The following is a 23,955-nucleotide window of genomic DNA, read 5'->3' as shown; positions in this document are numbered from 1 at the left end:
AGTAATGTTGTTTCACTTGGGGCTGAAGTCTCTTACAAAGATCACACACTGAAATAGGGACCAACCCAGGTCTACAGCCTGGAAGTGGATGCTAAATGATTTTTTCAAAGCTCCCAGCTGCAACCTCCCCAAATCTCAATCTGTGTTTTTCTGGCTTTGATTTAATTTTGAATTCTTTTTCTAAGGACTTACAAAAATAGTTTCTTAATAGCAGCAGCCGCAGCCAGTTCTAAACATGATTAGTTTATATGTTAAGTCCTTTTTGAGTTCTCAGGGGAAGCAGATAACACAAGGTCTCTCTCACTTGGGCATTTTTAAAATGCATGAAATTCTACTATTCCCACTTATTTATTTTTAATCTGACGTTTCTGCTAAATTAGGAGGAAAGATCTCTGTCCAACCCCTGCTTTTTTTAATGCCTTGAAATCAGCTTTAATAAAAATCAGCTGCTAGGAGCTGCAGCTGAAAGCAGTTGAGCTGCCACAGAGGGAGCCTCCTTAGTGGACCCCTATGATGTCAGGATGCATCGAGACAAGCGAGAGGAGGATAGGAATCCAGCTCAGTCCTCAGACAGCACTGCCAGGTACCGCTGCCCTGCGAGCAGCTACGGAGCGCTTTGCCCATTTCCTCCCCCAGCAGAGCAGAGCCCCTGGCTCTCCCTCTTACCTGCCTGCATGAGGACCCAGCAGTGCCCCAGTGAGTCCAGCGGGGCACACAGTGGAGAAAACTGCAGTAGCAGTGGAAGCTCTGGGCTCTCACCGGGTTCGGATTCAGACAGCAGCGGGGTGGTGTGTGGTGGTGGTGGGATGAGAGGCGTCCTGTCCAGATACTGGAGCTTGGAGAGTCTCCACTCTGCCACAGGTAAGGGTCTTCTCTCTCTCTTTTTTTTTTTTTTTTTTTTTTTTTAAACAACAAAAACAACAAACAAAAAACAAACACCCACAACCTGTTCTGTGATATTGTACTGACCTTGAGACTAAATCAAACCTTCTGGGAAAAGTATGTAATTAGGAAATGCAATCTTTTAGTCAGGAGAAATAACCAAAACGTTCTCTGTTTGCTAGTTGTACCCCCTGCAGACTTAACAGCTAAAACAAAACAACATAGACCTTTAATATACTTCTTAAGTCAGAAGGCAAGAAATGGGTTCTTAATGGCTTTGGAAATAATGCTTAGGCTTCTACCTGATCAAAGCCCTTTCCTTTTGGAACAGCATTTCATATTTCAGCTTAATTACACAGAGCCCAACGTTAGAGCTGGCATTTCTCTGTGTAAATGCCAGTGTAGAGTATTGCTGCTGTTAGAAAATGTCCAAGAGAGGTGCTGTGCAGCAGCTGAGCTCTAGGTAGGTTTGCACTGCTGTGTACTGAAAGAGGGAAAGGCAGTTCCCTGAGCCAGCTGCTCAAGTTTGGTTTCTGTTTTCCTGTCCTTCTTTCAATTCCTTTTTGAACCAGAGATTTTGGAGGCATGTTCCTATAGCCTGGATCCGTTCCAGCTCAACCTGCCTGGATCGGGCACTCTAGTTTTTAATCACTGATGTGCCTATTTAGGGTTTGGATGTTTCAACTGCAAGCATGGGAAAGAAGCTTTCTCGTTCCCAACTGATACTTGCAAAGGAGCCTGGCAATTATTTTAATGGCCAGCTATTTCTGAGCTGTTCAGTTTGTTTCTTGTTTGTTGTTGTTTAGAGAGTTTTTTAGTAGAGTTGCAGCAAATCAGTTCTTCTCTTAGATAAATTCAGACAAGTGCCTTCAAGGCCACCAGTGACTGCCATTTCCTTAGTAAAAATACTCACTGTTACCAGCTAGAGGCAAGGCTTGGGAAGAATTTTAGGTGTAGTTCTGTGTAATAGGCTTTAATTGCATATACTTGTAAGTATTGGAAGGTCTTGTAATTCCATCTACTACTGTAGATTTGGGGCTTTTTAATAAAATCTGTGTTGCTCTCTGGAGTCTTCTGCTGAAGTGACAGTAACTGCACTAGCGTGTGGGGAAGGATTACAGCAGGGTGGCCAGCCTACCTGACTTTCCAACCCACGCACCAGACCTTCTAGGTGGCCAAGAAACACTAAATACCTTCAGTATGTCCTGAGGGTCCGGGGGCAGGAAAAAAGGCTCAGGCTGAGATCAGGCTATCGGTGCTCTCTTTTGGGAAAAGATCTGGGCTGCAAATGCAAGGGGATGCAATTCTGCATCTTGGTAACATTTGCTGGCTTGTTTTCTGCTGTAACAGGGAATGCAAATAATCCCCAGCATGGCTCTGACGTTGACATAAAGTAGCCCTGGCACAGGATCCTTTTCCAAACTACTGCTCCAAGAGTTGCACATGGGGCAGTAGCTGTAGTTTGGTCCCCTCTGTCCTAGAGGATTTGTTGTCAGCTGTCCTCCCATGGATGCTTTCTCAGGCTGAATCGGGTCAGTTGATACAAATGACATACAGTGATATAAAAGAAGTAAGGTTGATAACAAAAACTAATTTTGAAGCTAAATCTCTTTTTCTAAATGCTCTTTCATTTCCACAACTGTGAGGCATGGTGTCATTTTGTGAATGCTGCCTGCATTTAGCAGGAAATGCAAAGATGAGAGGGAATAGAATAGAAAATGGTATGGGGACAAACTGAGGACAGGGAAAAAACAAATTAAGTTTTATAATTACAGTATTGATATATCAATACAATAATAAAAACAGATAACTGCACTTCAGGCTCCTTTCTGCCTCAAAATACTGTGGTGGGTAAGTGTCTGTCTTCTCATGTGCAAAAGATGTCCGAGCAGTTTGCCTCTAACTACTAACGAAATTCAGGTCAGAATTAGGATTAAAGCTTGAAAGCAGTGCATCTCCCGAAAGAGTTTATTTTGCTTTGATTCTGCTCTGTCAGTGTTCTTTGGATTAAGCTAAGGCAACCATGGTAGGAGAACTGCTCCTTGCCATCAAGGCCAGTTGGCTGTCAGAGGAGTGAGGCAGGATTTCTTCAAAGCGTGGGCTAAATAATGTTTTTGGATGGTAAAATTTGATACACTGCTTCAAACAAACAAATCAGCAGGAGCAATAGCAGCTGGCAGTGTATGAGAGTAGTGGTAACTAGAATGCATTGCAGTGTTCTCACCTTGGAGGGGCAAGAAGTCTCCAGCATTTTGGCACATGTCACATCAAGAAGTTGGGGGAGGGGGGGTGGGGAAGAATGAACGTGTGGAAACACTATAACCTGCCTGATGGTGCATTAAAAAAGGGCTGGAAAAATAGCCAGTCCCTTTCTGTTTTGAAGGGATTCTGCATTCCCAGGAGTGGCCATAAGGTTGGATAAATGGACTTGAAAGACAGGGTTTTGCTTTTCTTCTCCCACTGTACACATAAACTTGTCTCTAGGCATCTTCACACTGAGTCTGTTGCTGTCTAAGACTTCAGAGAAGATTACAAAGAAACCAGTTTTAAGTGACTGAAAAGTGGAGGTGAAAGGTGGGTGGGAGGTTTTCAGAACAATTGGGATGCAGCTGTTTGGGTTTCTCTAGATTTCAAGAGCATGCAAAGACAGAGGCATAGTATATTTACACATGTATATATTCGACAACACGAGATTTCAGGAATACAAAGTGATGTCCCCTATGTAGAAAAGACAGGTAGCGTTTTTCCCAGGTTCACAAGCAGGAAAAGCTGTCTTTGGTTAATAATGTTCCTCTGCAACCAGTAATGAGGTATGATTCCTTTTGTTTTGGAGGTGACTTTCTTGTAATCTATTGATCAAGCAAGGAAGTTAAATGTGATACAGAACTGATAGAGAAAAGACACATTGTTACAGCACAAACTTCTGTACAAATGCCACTTGAAAAAAATATGCAAAAGCCCATAGTTCAGACTTGTATGAAGTAGAAAAATTCTGCTGTTATTTAATATCAGTCCACGTCATTTTTGGTCTAAATGTCAATATACATTACATGAGGAGGCCGTTCTCCCTGAAGCTAAATATAAACATGAAAAGAGGGAATGCTTTGTTGTTCTACCAGGCTCTCCATATGAGGATACCAGAGGACTTCATAAGCATCAATAACCCTCACAGAGGGCCTGAGAGGATTTCCAAGTTTGATTTAGGATAGAAAAAGAGATATGTACAGTTTGATACTTGGATAGTAGTCTTTCTATTTTTAAATACTTAGAGCAATTTCTAAATGTTTGGCTGTGTCAACACTCCAGTGGGAAAATGACTGAGAGCTTGGGTTGCTCCACAATTCTGAAAATCAGGCCTTAAGTATCTGAGCTGGACAAAAAGATGTGAGGCATCCAAATTAAAGGTCAGTTGTGACAGTGCTCCAGCAAGTGATTCAATGGCATTATGGGCACTCTAACCCTGGTTTCCTAGGCGAGATTTTGTATCCCAGGTTCATGCTGTCTCTATCCCATTCATCACTGTTGTACAGCTCTACTGAAAAGTTTGTTTCCTTTAGAATATTTCCAGATTCAAGCTTGTGAGTAGGTCTCTTTGCTTTTCCAGCTCCTTTGTTGCAGGTCCAATCCCGACCTCATTATTACTGTTGTTTATTCTTTTGCTTGTCCAAGTTGGGAAGGACTAGAAGAGCAAAGAAAGGTAGGGACAAAGGGGGAACTGCAACTTGGTGGACTAGCGGTTGCCATAGTTTCCCAAAGAGATCCTCTGTGTATTTGTGCATATGTAGCAATTTAATTGTACAGACTACACTTCAGTGTGCCTGTGCATGTTTTTGTGGCTCCTAATATGCAGATATGCTCATCTACTAGCCTTGGGAATATGGCCTTTAAACAAACAAGGAAACATAGACTATGGGTGGGGAGGGTTTTTCATTCAGAGCTTTAAAAAAAAAAAAAGTTTTTAGAAAAGTTTTTTTCAAGTAATTCATCTCATTGTTGTGGCTGATGAGGGAGCCAGTAATAGAGCTGTGGCAAATGCTTTGCATCATTCTTGTTTGGCAAGAGATTTGCTTTTGAGCTCCCTCTTTTTCCTTTTCCTTCCTCTAGCCCTGCCTTCTCGGTACTGGTGTCTGCAGCTGTGCTCATGGACTGCAGTGCATAATTCCACTGACCTTTCTTTCTCCAGGGTCACATAGTCAGGAGGAGTTAGAGGTCATGCAAGGGGAGATTGATTTAAGGTTCAAAGTGTTTCAGAATGCTTCCAGTGGGATGGGGGGTGGGAGTTAGTGCCTTAAAGCACACGCTACAGCGTGTTGATGTTTTGTTTCACCCTTGACTTGGCAAATTGTGCGCTAGGCTGTTTCAGCTGGATTCATCGATTGCATTGTAGCATGTCCTGTGTGTGGTGTGTGTCCCCCGCTTCTGCCATATATTTCCTGTGTCACCTGCCAGAATAACTTCCACTCATCTTCCAAACAATTAATCAATACATTCTTTTTTTAAAAAAGATACAACAATCCATGCTAAATTAACTTTGATTTTTCTCTCTACATGCATTCATTTGTAATGGTGACTGATACAGTGAGGTAAACCTAAGGGAGATCCTGAACTTTTGAGGAAGAATTACAAGATTAACATCTCTTGGCTGAACTAATGAGCTGCCCTAAAGCTTAAGTAAAGATTTATTCTTTGAAAGTACATCTTCCAAATAATGTGTTGAGTGTTGCTGAACTGTGACTTGGCATCGTACTCAAATAGTGAGGGCATCTACATTAATAGTGGTTGAGTTCATTCTAGTGAATGTAACCTCAGTAAATGCTAAGTGTATGTAAACTTGGCCACCTAACACTTCTAATACACTCAAATGGTTTTTTTTCAGTGCAAAATATCCTCTAGTGTCATGATTTTCCATAAAAAGGAAGAGAAAATAGTATTCATGTAAGTAGAAAAGCCTTATCATGTTTCTGTAGCTCTGTTTCCAGCAGAACCATTTTTTGTAAGTTCAGCTATTTAGTACTTCTAACCACATTTTCTTGTATTGGGGAGCAGTGTTAGTTGACTTTCCCTTGAGATATTTTTTTTGTTTCATTTTAAAAGGAGTAAATGCTTATTTTTATCATGTCCCCATAAGACACAGATTACCACTTGTGTCTACCAGAAGAAAAACACTCCCATCTTTGCTGATGTTGTGTTTGCAGGGAGAAGGTGGTAAATCTTCGGGAGTACTGCCTATGGCATTTCCCCAGGCATACACCCCGTTCAGGTACACCACCTTCATCCTTTTCCTTCTCTGCTCTCAAAACAACTCCCATGAAGAACATTTAGGTTGTGATTACTTCCCTTTGCTGAGGAAGGTGACATCTTTGAAGGCTGTCTTTCCTCAAAGATTCAGTTATTTTTAGAGTAGTCTTTCAGACCAACGCTTCTTTTGGGTATATCAATGCTTTGGTTGCTGTTGTTTTTCTAGATGGAAGTGAAACAGCTTTAAGCCACCTGGTTTGGATATTACCAGCATCAGATCTCTTGCAGCAGGAAACTGGCACAGTCCAAGAGAGTAAATGGAAGGGGCAATTAAGTGGTACCATGAAGCCTACCTCACCCTTCCTTTCTCTACCTTTGGGTAGATGTGCAAAGGCTTGGAGTAACTGTTGCATGTGCCTGCTCATTTGGGTTATCTGGACCTACTTCATGTAGTTAAAAGAGGCAGTGGAAAAAAAAAAAAGGTTATACCATGTGCTGGCAAGTAGTGTTTATGCTCAGTGGTCATGAAGAATGTGTATAATTGTTGCCTATACAGGGTGAAGCTTCCCTATTACTGCTTAGCAGTTAGTTAAGTTAAACAATATAGGCAACAGTCATGCCTTTTCTTTGTCATGGGGATGTATCCTTTAATTTACTAAGCTTGTCTGTAACTCAGCTTATTCACTATTAAGGTCTTGCTCTCCAATTCATCTGAGTCACGAGAAGTACCTTTGAAGGATTAGAGAAATGTAGCCCTCTTCTGAGGGTCAGTAATTTTCTGTGGAGGTGTCTAATTTAATTAGAATCCTACCTCATCTCAAAAACCTTTGTAGTCTGAGGTCTGTTAAACCAGCTAACTAGTTCAGTAGTTTGCTTAAAAGTGCTAGGGACAAGAGACTAGACTTCACAGGACACTTCTTCTGAGCAAGGCAGAAGTCTGAAGGTGAGTGCTGAATGCCTGCAGTGGCTATGGTGTTCAGACAAGCTGCTGTAAAGTGGTGTGTCTGCACATGAAAGCAAGACATGAGCTTGGGTGTAAGCTGATAGGACCATAGTTTGCACCTGGATACTGTCTTGAATTACATTGTGTGAACTTGCAAGAGCTGGCAACTGTCACTACAGGTATACCTCAAGGGTATATTTGCCTAGACAGCTATAGAGTTTTGCCAATGTTATTCTCAATGCTTTCTAATCAAAGAGCAAGAGATTCCCTGGCTGTTGGCTCCTAAGAGCTCAAGTAACACTTTTGTCATGGAGTACAGAGTAACTGCGTTGCTAGAGTAATTGAGCCATTTCCAAGCTGTGGTGTATCCCAAGGAGCCCTTATGGAAGCTCTGGGGCATCAGCCCCCCATGCAGGCAGATTTCTGTATTCTGTGGCCTCCCAGCATGGTGTAGGCTGGCAAGTAGTAGTAGAACAGGCAATTCATGTGTCAAAAGCGACTGACTATGCAAAAAAATAAAATCCATATCAGTTCTTTTGAATGTCCTTCACATTCTTACTCTGTTGAATTATCTTTTTATCTTGGATTTGAATGTGTGTATAGATAGTTATTCACTAGTTAAGCTTCGAGTATTCCATGTGCTTATCAAAACTGTCTGTGAAGGTTCTCAACAAGTATTTCTAGATTTGGGCTCTAAATTTGTTCATCTACGGATGGGTAACGATGAGGTTTCTTTCTAAACCATTCTTAAGGGATCTAATAAATATCTAAATAATCATTTGAAATCTATTTCAAATGTACCATTAAGATATGCGGTACTATCCTGTTGTATTGGAAGGTAAATGAAATGTGAGTATACAATAACTTGAAAAAGAAGGTTTTGTTTCAGGAACATCAGGAAAATGCAGAGCTTTGATTTTACTTTTCTTTAAAATCAAAGGAACATTATAAAGCAGTATAATGTTTCACGTTGAGAATAAAGAAAGATAAGACTGGCTACGTTTTCAGCTGGTAGAGATTTATTTCTATGTGGGAGTGAAATAGCAAGAGTTTCCCTTTGGCTAATGGAAATAGTTTCCATGAGGTAGTTTTGAATCAGTCTCTTTTTTTTTTTTTTTTTTTATTAAATCTATCCTTAAAAAGGTAGGCAAAAAGATGATGTGCGAGGAGGCCCAATACTAACACCAGATAATCTGTTCTAATCGGTAGGATTAAGCTACCCATGCTCTCCTTCTGCCAATGAAAACTTGCCATGCCAGGTGTTAAATGCCCTCGACTAAGCATGAACCAAGATCATTACTCAAATGCACGTGCAGCGTCGCATACCTGACATTTAGAAATGGCAGTTCACAGATTCTTTCAAGAAGAAAAGGAAGACTGCACAGTGCTTATGCACTAATTGGACATGCCTTCCTGTTCATGGAGCTGTCATTGAGGTTATTCCTTGCAGGGATCTTTAGAAACATCAAGGCATCTACAAGTCTGGAGGAGGAAAAGCTGTCTACATAATTGTTGAATTTAGGAAAAAACAAAAAAATCTGCTTGGAAACTTAAGGTTCAGCTGTAGCAATAAGGTGCAGCATGCTGTGAGAATCAGTCTCATCTACTCAACAGGTGCTTCCCAAGGGCTGCTGGAGCTGCTTCTGTTGTGTGCGTGCCTTCCATCGCTGTGTCTGGGGTAACTTACTGTTATATTTATACTGTATAGTCTGGGACACAGTGAGGCTGTAAGGCTTCAGGGAATCACACAAGGCAGCAGCTCTGTTCAGTGCTGTGTGAAGGGGTCAGTTCAGAGTTCATCTGAAAAATATACACCTGCAGTGTTCAGACCTGACCTCGGTTTCAGCTGTGAAGTGTCTGCACTAGGAAGATTACGGAAGGATTCTGAAGGCAGGAGTATGGTCCAGGAGTGTAGAGGAATGAAGCTGGGTTAATTAGCATAGATAATATACAGCTGTGGGCTGGCTTCAGGGGCAGTGGGTTGGTTGATGTAGACAAGGTGCAGCTGCGGCTGGTTCTGGTAAGTGGTTGAGAGGCAATGAAGAGAGAGCAGGCGAGGAAGAAAGGGAGGAGGGAATAAGCAGAGAGAGGACACATGCCCTGGATGAGGTGAGATGAGGAGCAGGCAGCAGAGGGACTGTATGAAGAGTGTGCTGGTATGAGGTGGTGAAAGACCTTGCTGCAGCTTGATAGTTTGGAGAGTGCTGCAACACAGGAGTAAGGTGCTCTGAGCTCTGGGCCTGGGTTGTTTTGTAGTCCTGCAGCAAGCAAAAGGGCTCATGAGGCTCTTGTGAAGATTTTGTTGTATGGATATATTCAAAGTGTCCCAGGTTTTGACGATACAGTGTGACCTGGAAAAAGAAATAATAGCATGAATTCTGGAGCTTTTATTTGAAATGCTGAGCAGCTTCTCGCTTGGCTCAGCTCCTGTTGCCTTGACTGATGCGCTGGCAGGAGGGCACCCTCCCTGAGCAGAGCTGCATGTCAGCTTGAGGTCACTGATGGTACATCCTGCTCAAGGCAAAAACCTACCCTGCATGCCTGAAAGAAGCTTTGACAATAAACCTTTTAAGAGAGTTTATTATGAAAACACAGCGTTACTAATACCCTGAAAACAGTGGATTTGGATCGATTTGAAATGTGGCATTCTGATCAGCCTTAAAAGCCTGAATAAATTAAAAATATGCAGAAACCATCTGTACTGAAACTTGTTGATTGGATCTGTCAGCTCTCTTTAGAGAGAGCAAAATCATTTATTTTGGGCTATTTTTGGTTACAATTCTGAGCTTTACCACAATCTCTAGATTGCTGTAAATCTAAGGCCTATTTCATGCTGGCTTAATGTCAGTACTGTCCATGGGCTGAATTTGGGGGTTTGGTCAAGCTTTCTCATGTTCATCTGTGCTCACAGTTGGTGGTATAATGGTCACCTGTGTTCATGCAGCTTTTTCTGGCTCACATGAGGGCATGCACTGGATGGCTGGGACTTCCACTTGGCTTCCAAGTACCACTTGACCATCACCTATGAGCTGCTGGAGGAATTCTCCAAAGTGATTGTATGTAGGGCAGCTCATGCATCTTTTAGGGAGCCACTAGTGACAGACTGGTCTAGATAACTCCTCTGATCTGGAGAACTTCACCTTTCTGAAGAAAAACAATATACTTCCATAGATAAGACAAAGAAATGTCCCAGCTTTTCAAGCCTGTGACTTGACACTTAAACAGAATTGTTTAAAAATCCACTGAATTAATAATGGCCAGGTCATTAATATTGACTCATCTAAATGATTCTTGGTGTCTCTGAAAACATCAGTTTAGGTGAGTGTAAGCACTGCTGGGTCAATTTTTGAAAGACTGCTTGGCCAAATATAAGGTGTGTGGGGGGGCTGTTTCTGAATAAAGATGGGGAGAGCAGCTTGGTATTCTGCCTTCCTCTCAGGTGTTGCTTTTCCTTTTCTCAGCTTTCATTTTTGAGAAAAGCATCTTGACTGCAAAGATTCTTCCAGCTGCAACTGGAATAAAAGATGAGGATGACTTCTGGTTTTTATGGGAATACAGTGCAAATGCAGGGAAGAAGGAGGATCATTCTGTCCACTTGTCAGAAGATTTGTCATCTAGTTTTATGCTTTACACTTTTATTAGGGCATTCACTGTGCAGTGGCACCAGTGCTTTGACTTTGCAGCTGACTGTGACCCAGTTCCTCTATCATACTGAGCAAAGAAGGGGCAGTTCAGCAAGTTCTCAGTGCTCAGACGAAAATGAGTCTTGTCTAAGTGCAAACTGTATGCAGATAAGGGCAGAAGTAATTCCAGTTACTTCCCAGCTTTACATATGACAAAGGTTTTTGATCACATCTTGACATGTGTAGCTCACTATGCTGGCTGAGGTATTAATGCTCTTCTCTTCTCTGATCAGGCAGCAGCGGGGGATGGAAGTTTCCCCCTGCACCACTGTACTTTGCAAGGAGATTAACTTGTATGAATGACAACATTTTTCTTTAATCATGCTCTTGTTTCCAGAGTCCTGGAGAACCAAAGCATCCTTTGCAGTGGGCTGTTCCTGAAAAGTTTACCTACTGTAGAATGTTCTAGTTTTGCTTCAGGGCTTCTGAAGCAGGTCTTCCCTCCCACTCTGAATCTCAGAATGGTTTAGGCACCTCTGGAGACTGCCTAGTCCCACCCCTCTGCTCAAAACAGGTCACCCAGAATGGGTGGCTGGTTGAATTTTTAGTATCTCTAGGAATGGAGACTCCATTACCTCTTTGGACAACCTGTTCCAGGCTGTGACCATCCTTACAGTAAAAAAAGGTTTATGTTTGAATAGAATTTACTGTCTTTCAGCTTGTATCCATTTCTTCTTGTACTTTTATTGGCCACCACTGAGTGGAGTCTGGCTCTGCCTTCTGTGCCCCCTCCAGTCAGGTGTGTACACACATAGTTAAGATCCCCCAGAGCCTTCTCCAGGCTGAACAATCCCAGCTCGCCCAGTCTCTCTGTGTGTGTCAGGTGCTCCAGTGTCTTAATTATGTCTGGTCTTCTGCTGGACCCGCTCCAGTACATCTGTATTTTCCTTGCAGTCTTGTTTGCATTGGCAGCCACCTGAGTCCTGGCTGAGTTTAATATGCTGGGGTTTTCTGAGTCCTCACAACCTTAAGAATCATCCTTCTCCCTGTGGGTAGGAGAGCACCTGGTATCACATCTGAAGCTTTATCTTTCAAGTGCTTTCTTTGGCAAAGGAGGCAAGTAGATGAATTTTTCTGAAAACACAAAGCAGAGGTGAATGTTCCTACCTGGGTCCTCAGGGCCAGGCTTTGCTGGCTGTTGGATCACTGCAGGCATCACAAGTTGCTGCTTATTGATCAGCTGAACCCATAGTTGGAGAGGAACCTTTGTAGAGACCAGGCAAGTTGGAGCTGCAGATCTTGTAGCCGATGGTTCATTGGTGACATGTGCTTCTGCAGCCTTTGACACCTAAAGCTCAAAGATGGTGTTTGATTCTCATAGGCTGTGAATTGCATGGTGTGGGGTATTTTGTTTGTTCGTGGGTTTGGTTTTTTGTGGCCTCTTGCTGCATGTTTCTGCACTTGCCGAGCGTGCCAGTGGGAAGTGGGAGAGAGAACACCTGGTCAGTGCTGGTTTTGCTTTTCTGAGAGTTATGTCAGATACTAGCTGTGTCATGGCCTCTGGCATATGCCAGGCCAGACGTCAGCGTGCATGTGAAAGGGATCTGCGCACAAATAGTTTATGCAAAGGTAAAGCCTTGTCTGAAGTATCTCTAGAAAGCACTGAGTCTATGTGCTCCTTGATTGAGCCTTGTATGTGGTTTCTGTACTATATACACTGAAACTCATTCAGCCTCTCTATTTATAGCACTCAGTAAGTAACAAGTCATGGCACAGAAGGGGCCTACCATATTGGACACAACAGCCTACAGTTTCACTGCTGCAGCACTGTAATTATTAATCTCAGAAACTTATGTGAGAAGCCAGTGTGCTTGTTAGAATGAGCACTTGTGAGTAAGTTCCATGGATAACCCAGTTTAAACGCAGCATCCCTCGGCTGTGAATGTCCTCCCTTGTTGCCTGGCCTGTGGTACACAAAGGATTTTGAGCTAGCAATTGTTCTTACACAATTTAAAGCATTGCAGTTAAACCAGAACTTTCTCCTGTAAACACTGATCCAGGCTACTTGCTTCTTGTCAAAACACCTGAGGGAGCAAGACTTCGGGAGGTTCTTGGAAGAGACTCTGGAAGTAGGTAGGAATGCTGCAGGAAAAGGGGTTTTAGCAATTACTAACTCAGTAACGCAGGCACATTAGCTTCATCCCTGCTCTGTTTTCCTCTTCTACAAAGCCTAAATACAAGGGACAAGCTTGTGTTGGTTGCTAAGCGCTGTGTGTAAGATAATCAAAAGGAAAACAGAGCTGGGCCATAGACCAAAAACATTGCTTCAAGTACCCTACAAGGGCCATAGAAAGAGCTCTGATCCTGCTGCAGGTTGGAATTTCCTGGCTCCCTGCGTAGCACGGATCCAGGAGCTGAGTGCCACGTGACTGGGAGTGCCTTAGTCACTTTTCAGAGTTTAACAGTAGCTGTATTTACCTATTCACTATTTTAAATGGATTGACGTTAAAAGCCCAAGCAATTTGCACGTTATTGAGCTCTAGTTGTGTCGGAATTATATTTACTACTTAAAGGCCTACAGCCAGAAGAGCAGGATGCTCGTGTATTGTCTTATAACATGCAGTGTATTGTGCAGGAAGGGCCTCGGGTCAGGTCCTGTACTGTAACAGGGTTTCTTCAGCGGGTGATGCTGTTGGTGGTGCTCTGCAGGAGGCCTTGTCACTCTGTGAACCTCACTTGGCTATGAGAAGAAGGAAAATGCTGACGAGTCCTTCTGATGTGACTTTGGAAGCGGTCTGTTCTTTGCTTCTGCCAGAGTTTTCAACTCGCAAAGCAGAGCTGGTAAAATGAAACAATTGTATGAGCCTCAACTCTTTCAAAATGAGGGTGAGAAACTAAATTTAAACCTTCCTTCATCAGCAGTTAATACTCAGCTGTTTGTGGAGAATGTAGGGTAAAGCCAGGCAGCTGGTTCCCTCCCTTCTGCAGCAGGAGAGGGCATAGGTGGCAGAAATGTGGTGGTCAACAGCCCAGAGCACTAGTATCTCAAAGGGCTACCATTAATTATTCTCTGAGTGTTTGCCCGTGGCCGTAAGGAGGGAACTGGGTTTAAATGCAGTGCAGCGGATGGCCATCTAGTCATGTGTCTCTTCCTTCTCTGTTTGTTGAAGTCAGATGTCTATATTTGGTGCATCCTAGGCTGTTGTCATGGAAATGGTTGTATTGACACATCCATAGCAGAGCAGCTTTGTACAGAAGGATCAGAAGGACGATGAGTGAGAAAGGAAGGGGCCTGTTCTCAGCATTCAGGCGTTAATAATATTTGTTCTTCAGCTTCTTAGCTCCAGTTGGAAGGCATACAGCTGTTGGGTTTGTTGTTTTGAGCCAGTATTGAAAGAATTATGCAGAACAATAGTCAACATTTGGACTTTAACACAGAGCATTGCTGAACATGACACACGATAGGATCCCCAGTTACAATAGCTGCCTCCTACATAGCTTGTATGCTACTGATTAGCACCACTGCAGAGCAGTAACATCCCTGCTCTGTCCTTTTTACTATTTCTAGTTCATGTGAGATCTTGCATGTTCCTACAAAGAACTATTCTGAAAATAGTAGGAAAAAAAATTAATCTCATCCTTTGTGCTCTCCATTTGAATATTGTAGCTGGAAACATCAGGGACTGTAGCCAGCTATTTCCTCCTGAACACCTGGAAAAGGGTAATATTTGGAAAGTTAATGAAAGTGAACTTAGATGGTAGAAGTTAGTAGTATTTGGCGGATTTCATGCCTAGTGTGCTTTCTGCTGCTGCCAGGCCACCTTGCACTTCCCCCAAGACAGGTCATTGGCTGTGAGAAGGGGGAGGAATAGAAAAATGAATGTTGGATCCGTTTGCCTCATGTCAGAGTGTTTTCACAGCCTGTTGCTACAGGGAGCTTCTCAGCTTCGTGCCAAGAAGAGTCAGAAGATAAGAAACTTCAGAAGCAGTCAGGGAAGCTGCATCCTGTGTCTCAGCACTGAGCTCTGCAGGGTTCTTTCCTCTAGTGCCTGGATCTGTGCGAGGAGTTCCTCCCCCTTCCTGTGCATCTTGAATATGGTGGGAGCATATTTCAATGCTGTTAATCAGATATTTGGGCAGTTGGTTTTTTTTTCTGTTACACGTGCAAATAGAGGCTGGTACGTGCTTAGTAAAAGCCATGCTGTTTCTAATGCAGTCTGGTTATGTATCCATCATAATCCAAAAATTATTGCCGTCAGACTGCAGATAAGGACAGTCTTCTCTGTTCATGTTTAAAATCTTCACTTATCATGATGGCCTCTGCGGAATAGACAGAATGCAAGTAAAAGGTAGAGCTTCTGTCCCTGCATGACAACTGTCCTTTGGACTCCAGATCCCCCTGTAAGAAGGTACAGCAGGACTTACACAGAATCCACCCCTGCTGGGCTCTCAAACACTTTTAAGTGCTTTAACGGATTTCATCTTTTCAGATTTCAGGAATGTGTATTTGTTAATCAACTTTCCAGTTTCTGTCACACTTGGGCAATCCGTATTAGCGTGGTAGAAGGTATTTGTTATTGGAGCTTACCAAAACCAAAGTTTTCAAATTTTGTAATGCACATTTGATTAAAAAAACCAAAACCTTTATTGTTTTGCTTAAGCTTTTGAAGCAATAGTCTGTTTTCTGATGCTTTAGTGTGTGTGTGTGTATAAAGGGAACCAGATTGGAAGGATTTTCATTTTGTGTAGAAATTTGCAAGATGAAGAATGTAATTTTTTAGCTGCTTATATCTGTGCCAGCTGTTCTGCCTGAGAAAGCTTCTGCTTCCTTCAGGGTTCTGCGGCCCTAGCACAAAGTGGTCACCCTGTAAATATTGGCACATTAGGGTTACAGAACCCATACTATTGCTGCTGTTCAAAAAAAAAAAAAAAAAAAAAGCATCAACAGCAACAAACTGGGACTTCTGTTTAGCTTTGATAAAGCCAAATACTGAGACGTATTCTGTAAACTTGGCCTTTAATTGTCATAAGTGAAATGAAAAATGGTCAATATTTAATATTAGATGCCATTATTTATTATTAAATATCATTTATTAAATAAAACACATCTTAATTTCTCCTCCTTTCTAGGAAGATAGTTCTCTTGATTAATGATAGCATATTTTTATTGCTGCCCTGGGCACAGCTGATGAGAGCCTTGGATGGCTTTTGTCTGCAGGATGTGGTTGTGGTTGAATAATGGAATGAACAAAATATGAAGTATAATCAGAACAAGTTCCCAGGCAATTTTTCATGTTAGAAATTGGGGAAGACCTTAAGAAGAAATATTTTCCTTTAAAAAGCCATTTTAATGTACGTTTTCTTGGAGCAAAGGGACTTTTCCAGATACTCTGAACCTTATGAAGTAATCTTTCCAGATCAAGGAACCTTACCCAGGGAAGGAGGGCCAGTTGGCTGCTTCCAGTTCATCTCTCTGGTGAACTTTTTGTATATCACAATGGCAATATAGAACACTTTTTTTGTTTTCTTTTTTTGATTGGGGCCACCTCCTGAGGCAAATATCAAGTGGCTGTTGTAAGTATGCTCACTGTTTTGATAGCATAGTGGAAAAGGTGAAGAAATCTGTGGGAACAGGGATATGTGTTCTGGTGAGCTGTACATTGGCTTTGGTGGAAAATGAAGGCAGTTTGCAAACTAACCTTTTTATAAAGATAACAAAGGTGTAGAACTACTGTCCTTACCTGGCCTCTTTCAGTGGAAGTAGGTAGAAATCTCTCCTGACACTGCAGTGGAAAATTTGATATAGTGCAGAAGTAGAAGATGCCAAATGCAAGAACGTCATCATCCCTATTGCAGGATGCCAACTTGGCTAATACAGAAAGTCTGAGTCCGTTATTTAGCAGCGTGGGGCATTTGACACACAAGCTACTTCGCCTGGCTGAAACCTGCTCAATTACACATAGCAGCTCCTCAGCAGGTTCACACAGTTTTCACCTTGTTGTCTGGTGTGTCCAGTTTGCATGTGTTTGATGGCCGCGGTTATAGGAGGCATCTTGAGTTGTTCAGAAGCACTTGTATCAGCCAGAATTTAAGGGTTGGGAGGCCTGTTCAGGAGGAGCAATGTAAAGCTTTGTAATCAGACTTCCACAGGCAAACAGTTACGGTTAAAACAGCCAAGTGTTGTACTGCCTTGTTTTGCTGTGACCTCCCTGTCCACAGCTTCTGAGTTATTAATTGATATGTTCTGCGGAGCCTGTGGCATCAGTGAGGAAATGGGATTTGGTGGCTTCTTAGGTACTTCTGACTGAGAAGTTAATGTGCAGATTATGCTAATAGAAATACTGAATGTACTGATATTTTCAGGCGGGTGACTTCTTGACTGTCCTTACCGTTTGTGGGTAACATGTCTGGATCTCTATCAGTGTCATGTTCTCCCCTACTCTATCCATAGGGTCTACTTCTTCATTTGTGCTTCTGCTACAGTCACCCACCAGTCTGCCTACTGTGGTTTCACAGGTTGCTTCAGTTACTGTGGTTTCATCATCAGTTCTTCTCAGACATGCTGATTTCCTCGTCCTGTCATCCATATATGACCAGCTTCAGTCAGCTCTCTTCTCCTCCCAAACTTTCTCCATTATCACTTTCCCATCACTGAACATTAGTCTCAGGTGCTCCTAATACAACCTGTCATTTCAGTTTGATTCATTAAGGGTATGTGGGAAAAGACCCTTAAATTTTACTTGGGGTCCATAAAAGCTTGTGACATATAGGTCTAGTCTCTGCTTTCTGGACACCTCCGCTTCTGTTGGAGGCATCTTAAACTCTTTACAGGTGATCCTGTAATAAACCTGTGGCTTTACTGCAGGAGTTTGACTCTGCTCGCATTCAAACACTGTGCCACTGGCCTCTACTGCTGTAAATGGCACTAACTTGTATCCTCTGCTGTCACGTGCATAGCTTCTTCAGATGGTCTAAGTAAACTATCGAGGGGATAGAACTGAGGTTTTCTGTCTGGAGGGCCTCGAACCTTTGTCAGTAAGGAGGTGGTGTGTGCTCAAAGTGGATCCAATCCTTGTGTTTTACAGCTTTCAGAGTAACATGTAACAATTGCTCGCTGACTCCAATTAGCTTTTGCAAAAGGAAATCTTAGAAGTGTGCCTGAAATTAAAATTTAGCTTTTCCAGGCTAAATGAGTCTTATTCTGCTTGTATTGCTGTGAACTGAAATAACCTCCTGCAAGAAAGAATAGTATGCAGGTGAGAAGATGTTATCTTAAGAAAAGAGAAAGTTTCCAAACCAGTTGCATAATATTAAGTGACACGGAAAATTAAAAGCTAATTTGCCTGAGAAATTAGCTCTGACTCGCTAAATGTTCTGCTCAACCCCTGAAACTGCTGAAAAGAGTGATTTTCACATCTGGTGTCTCAGTTCATTCTGAGACCCTTGTGCTCTGGAAGGTGATTCTTGTGATTAGCTGCTCTTATAACTGATTAAATTAGTTTTACTCCTTCAGCAGCTGAATGCAATTGTAAATAAGTAGCAATTGTGATACAGTCAACATAAGTTGGGAGTCTCTTTTTTTACCTGTACTCACTTTTTTCTCTATCCAATAATACTTCGCATCAAACTATTCATGCTATCTTTGATGTTCCACTTTGAATCTAATTTTAATGACTTTGCCTTCATATAGACTAGCTGTATGGAGTAAAATCTGTTTAGTTGTTTGATGTATGGATCTCTTATTGCTGGCCTTCAAGGAAATGTATTTGAAATTGATGTCTTGCTCTGTGAACAAGTAATTAGCATGAAGTATTAGAAAAGTGAATTAGCTGCATTTGAGCACACAGAAATGAAGATTTTCTGTGGCATCAATGGGAAATACCAGTGGTTTACAGTGGGCAGCTTCTCACTTTATGATAATGCAATAGGCATGAGTTAATTGGTTAGGGGTAGAGGAAGCTCTTAATTGAAATGTTAAAGAAAAAAAAGGAAACATGCAGAGGAAAAGTTGCAAGTAGAGCACTTAGCACTGGAGAGGAAGGTACTCTGCAGTATTAGACTATACCTGTAGCATATTTTGCTCTGCATCCATTGAAGAATTTGTAATACATAGACTTGATAGTCGGTCAGCTCATTTGCAGTTAATGATATCCTGTGACTTAAAATAATCTTGCCTCTACTTGGTGACAGTTGTTGTTTGTGAGACTGGAGAAAGTAAGGACAAAATAAGACAAGTATGAGATTTGTGTAATACAGCATGGGGTTTGTGACTGAGGTTGGAATATCCCTCCATCCGTGGACCTTTCTGGTGAATATCTTGTGCCTCTGGTCAAGCGTGGACACGCTCACTGTCAGGCTGGCATGGCTGGTTGTGCCCCCTCCTACAGACGCAGAGGCACTTAACCTCTGGCACTGCTCAAGCAGAAAGGAATTCAAGGAGTGGTCGGTATGCATTTCCCTCTTGATGAGGGAATAAATACAGAAGCTAGCACACAAAGCCCAAAGTTCCTGAGGAGGACTGTTGGTTATTTACATTGATGCTATTTTTTGATGTCAGACCAAGACTGTAACTCATCTCTAAAATGAAGCATCCATTTATGGGTGCAATTATTGGAGGTTTATTAGTGATAGCAGGAGATAGGTTGATGCCCCAGGAATTCAGTTCTGCCCATATGTCTCACATTCCTGTGCTGGACTTCGAAATTTTCCGCGTTCTCTTCACAGCAGGAGCAGAGACTCTGAGGTAGTGAAAAATACTGGGTTTTGTTTTGGGGCTTTTCTTTATCTGAAAAGTGAAGGCTTTTAATGTTGTGTTTTAATTTCCTCAAGAGTTCCAATTAGCCCTTACAAATCAAGGAATTAAGTTACTTGTTAGCTTTTCATGTTGGAATGCTCGCCAGAGGAAGGACATAGTTCAGCCCCTGGAGCCACAAGCCAGTGGATGGATGTCTCACGTACACGTTAGCTTGATCACAAAAGGCTACCGCTTGCCATGGAAAATCCCTTGCTATTTCCTGGTAGCCAGCCATTCACCAAGGCCTTGAGCTGGATAGCGTAGAAACTCAGAGCATGGGAGCTGGGGTGGAATTAAGGTGGATGAATCTGGGCCCTAATCCCCCTTTACCTCTGTGTTCTCATCTGTGGTTTAGCAGTATTAGTTACTCTAAGTGGTTAAGGCTGAGTTCTTGGTCATTAATATTGAAAGAGATTGAAGACTCTTATTTTTCCATGCATGGGCTTCCAGAAGTTCTGTGCTGTCTGGAGACCTATAACCAAAAGACTTTAGGTGCTTCTAGTAGGGTGGTGGATCTCTGTGGTAGGTTTCTATCTCTGCTGGGAGGAGGTTCTATCACTTATTGTTGTGTTGTGTGACCTTGGTTAGTGGGACATGTAAACCCACCTAAATTTGTGTAGCCTTTCCTGTGACACATGAAATGAACAGGAGTAGGACTTTAATTCTTAGTGGAGCCCGTGTTTGGAGTAAAATCTATTTTATCTTTGATTAAGAACATATGGAATGCCTTGCCTTCTGAGTATACCTACCACATATGGACATATTTTCTGGGAGACAAGGAACACCCGTTTGTGTTCGTACTCTTATTTTGTTCATTCTAGGCTTAGCTCTGAGATAGGAGAGGGACAGGCAGAAAGTCCCTGTAAAGGGCATTGTCATTCTTAAATGGGCACCAGAACTTCTGTTGCAAAAGGGACTTTTGACAGAACAGCAGTCTTTGATGCCTCTTTTTGCAGATGCTAGCTGAACTCTTGAATAATTCTGTGCAGTTTTGCTTTCAGGAGAGTAGAAATGTTTAATGACAGTGACTCTTACCCACAGAACTGAATTTAGAGCATCTCTAAAATCTTAGCACGACACCTAAAATGGAGTACAGGAAAGGGCTTTCATTCCTAAACCTATAGCACAGATGAAAAAAAGCTGAATATATTAGCCTCCTAAGCCAGTGTGACAGCTTTTTTCTATTTTGTTTACATTACAAATGAAGATGTAGTTGCTCAGTTTGTTCATTTTCTGAGACTAATTTATGCTCAGAGTTCAGCCATACTATTTTCCTTAGTGCTATGGAATTTGGTTATACTAACAATGAAAGAAAAATCCAGAGGGCTGACCTAGAGAGGCGTAACTTATGGAAGAAGGAAACGCTGTGGGATATCTTATCACCCCAGTTTTCAGTAATAGAAGGAAACTGTTTAGCTGTTTTTGTCCAGATGTTAGGGCAAACAGAACTCCAGAACTTTGGCTGCAACAATTGCAGAAAACAGAGTTAATCACTTTGGCACCTGGGAAGCTAATTTACTACTTGGCTCCGAAAAATGAGGAGCCTGGGAATCTTTATGCAAAGTATATATGGGAAGAAATAACCATAATGAAGTAAAATTGATCAGCTAGCTCAAAACCTGAAACAAATGAATTCTTTTGAGAAAATACTGCAGACCAAATGCATTTCTCAGAGATTTCAGGAGGTTTATTATAAATCCAGGACTCTGAGGAAATTTTATTACTGCACACAAAATGCATGTAACCCAAGGTGAAAAATACTCCTTCTGCTTTCCCCACTCCTTTGAGGAAAGTGTTCACTACGAAAGCACTGAAATTTTTGTCACATATTGTTGTACTGTGACCTAAGAAGAGTACGGGCACGAGAACATGAGAAGTTCAGGACCTAGTTTGTACATTGCAGAGGAAGTTACTTTAAATTTAGAAACTGGACAAGCTGTGTAAACTTTTCCTGCATTTTTGGGTTTGGTTATTTGGTTGGTTTGCTTGGATTGCACAAATTTGTTCCAGGTTCTGTCCTTGGCTCTGGTTGACTTCACTGGGAGCAGTGAAATATGCAGTTAATGCCACTTGTGCAGAACACATCACCACAGCAAGATGAAGGTTCTAAACTCAGATGCCTTTCAATAAAGAGACAAGATTCTTCTGTTTGTGTTTTACCCAATAATCTCTGTCTTTGTGCTTCATACACCCTAGTGCCATGTTTCAAAAGAGAGGACAATGTTTTACTGTCTTAGCTCAGTGACCACCTAGTTTTTTTCCTGACAATGACAGCTAACTGGAAGAAGAAAACACTACACTTGATTGTAAGTTAGTATACTTACTTGGTTGCATTTTACAATCACAGAGCATAACTGTAAAACTTCTGATATATTAGGGCATTATAACATTACTGCTGACCACCATTAACAGAAACCTGACCTGAATTAAGATTGGGAGAATTCAGTGCTTGTAATCATGGTTTTAGAGGAAGGTTTCAAAACATGATTAAAAAAAGATACCTCTAGTATTTGAGGTGGCAGTAAAGATTTGGAATGTGATCATCAGTTGAAGACATTAGTGGATGTCTTGGTATGTAATATGTATTAGTTGTAACATATCACCTTCCCATGGTTGTGTTAGGTCTGTAAAATTAACAGAAAGGGAGACTATAATCTTTTAATACAAAAAGGTAGGTCTGATCAAATGTGCTTACCAGACCTTTCAGAAGGAATGATTCCTACTTTAAGATCATACTTCCACTCTTAATTTAAAAATGCAACTCAAGGCTTTAAATATTTGAGCTACAAGGATGTAGCTTTTACAGGAAGAGCAAAGCTAGGGTTTTGGTGTTGGTTTTTTTTTCCTGTTGTGACAACTGCAGGGTGACAGAGTTGGGTCTGGTACCATTTGTGGGAGAGGTCAGCTGGGTCAGTGTTTCAGGTAGATAAGAAAACTTTATTTAGCCATGTTACGCAGAGCATGCTCACTGTCTCAGCCCTGTCCTCAGGAGCAAGTGTCCACATCGCGATAAACACAAAGGGAGGCTTCTTGTCATCAGGCTCTGGAGCAGGTTTGTCAATTCATCCCAAGCGGTTCCTTCCTAAATAGAACTACAGAACTGTGGGCTTCTGTAGACAGCTCAGATGGCCTCTGCGTTTTCTCCACCTGCTCTCCAAACAGATGAGGAACACTAAAGAATTTGGCAGCTTACTAATGTTTCTCAAGTGCTTACTTCCCATCAGAGCTGAAGGTGCTATTTGAGGACATGCCCTTGCTAACCTTGAAATGAAGTGATCACAGCAGGAACGTGAACTAATTCCTTTTACTTTTAAGTGATCTGTATGACTTCTCTGTGTCCACAGCTAGGCAGCAGCTTGTTGACTTTATTTCCTGTCTTGTGTTTTTCCTTTTCATCCAGATTCATCCTCTTTCATTTTTAGATATTTAGGTTTTGATTTCTGAAAGAGGAAGGAATCTCTGATGAAAGAGGTAGGCATGACCGTCCTTTAAGAAAGGAGAGAAAGAAAAATTGAAATATTGTGTAGCATGAGTGCTGAAGAACAGGCTATTTGGTGGCACAAAGTATTCATGGTTTTATTGTGAAGCAGAATGAAATTCCCAGTGGTCAGAGTTCAGAGCCAGAGGAGTTGGCTATAGCAATAGGCAACAGCAGCCGTGCTAGGAAAGTGAGGGTTTTTTCAGAGATTTTTCTACATGAATAAATTCAGTTTGCATAATGGAGTGAGGAATACTTCTGTTGGTTTTGGGTTTTTTTAGTTGACCTCTTTTTGGCTTCTCGGGTTCTTTCACTGTCTAATAGCCAGAGACAAGCTCTATCAGAAATTCCCGCAGTTCTTTGCCCCTTTCATTCTCCAGCCACCTAGAAACCACTTGCTATTTCTGGATTAGTGCTGGGAAAAAGTTATCTGGGGAACTTGAGAGTAAGAAGGTGCATTTCAAACTAATCTCGGGATCACTAGAGCTGCATCATGAGGTATAGCTGTGTTTTGTCTGAAACCACCAAAATCCATTCTCACATCCCAGGTAGTATGCAGAGTGGAAGCAGTGTTGGTGATACAGTATAACCAAGATAGTCTCATGATTTATAGCAATTCTACTGCAGTTCTGGGGTAGGATCAGAATTTTTCTTTCAATAGCTGCAGATGTGCTAGAAGGTGTGTTTCTGAAAAAAAACCCAGCCATTGTAAGCTGGATTCCAATTCCTGCACTAATGCCTTAAGTCTTCAAGAATCATACCCAACCTCTTTAAATAATGACAGAGAAGATGATGACAGAGCTATGCTGTGACCCCTTCACTACTATTGTGTTGTCAGTCTGTCCCCCTCACCTTGATTTTTGGCGAAGCAAAGAAAAAGGGGAGAGAGAACATGGTATTTACAGCCGGTTCTTACTTTCGGAGCATTTTGTAAATGCTTAATTTTGTTGCTTCGTGCCATCAGAACAACTGGCTTTTTTTTTTTTTTTTTTTTTCC

At 41.8% G+C, this 23,955-nt stretch overlaps 1 protein-coding gene across 4 annotated transcripts in view; it reads left to right on the top strand.

Annotated features, from left to right (window-relative positions):
* ARHGEF4 (Rho guanine nucleotide exchange factor 4) overlaps positions 1 to 23,955 on the top strand; it is a 228,568-nt gene that overhangs the window by 124,620 nt on the left and 79,993 nt on the right. Inside the window, exon 1 of one of the 4 annotated variants that reach the window (XM_027779550.2) lies at positions 547 to 861. The exons of the other annotated variants lie outside the window; for them this stretch is intronic. Within the exon in view, the coding sequence (XP_027635351.2) occupies positions 675 to 861 (187 nt within the window). The 5' untranslated portion in view covers positions 547 to 674. Of the gene's footprint in view, positions 1 to 546; positions 862 to 23,955 lie in introns of those variants that run through there. 4 annotated transcript variants of the gene reach the window in all.

Source organism: Falco peregrinus, chromosome 12, assembly GCF_023634155.1.
Source record: "Falco peregrinus isolate bFalPer1 chromosome 12, bFalPer1.pri, whole genome shotgun sequence".
NCBI lineage: Eukaryota > Metazoa > Chordata > Aves > Falconiformes > Falconidae > Falco > Falco peregrinus.
This window is presented reverse-complemented; position numbering and strand designations above follow the sequence as displayed.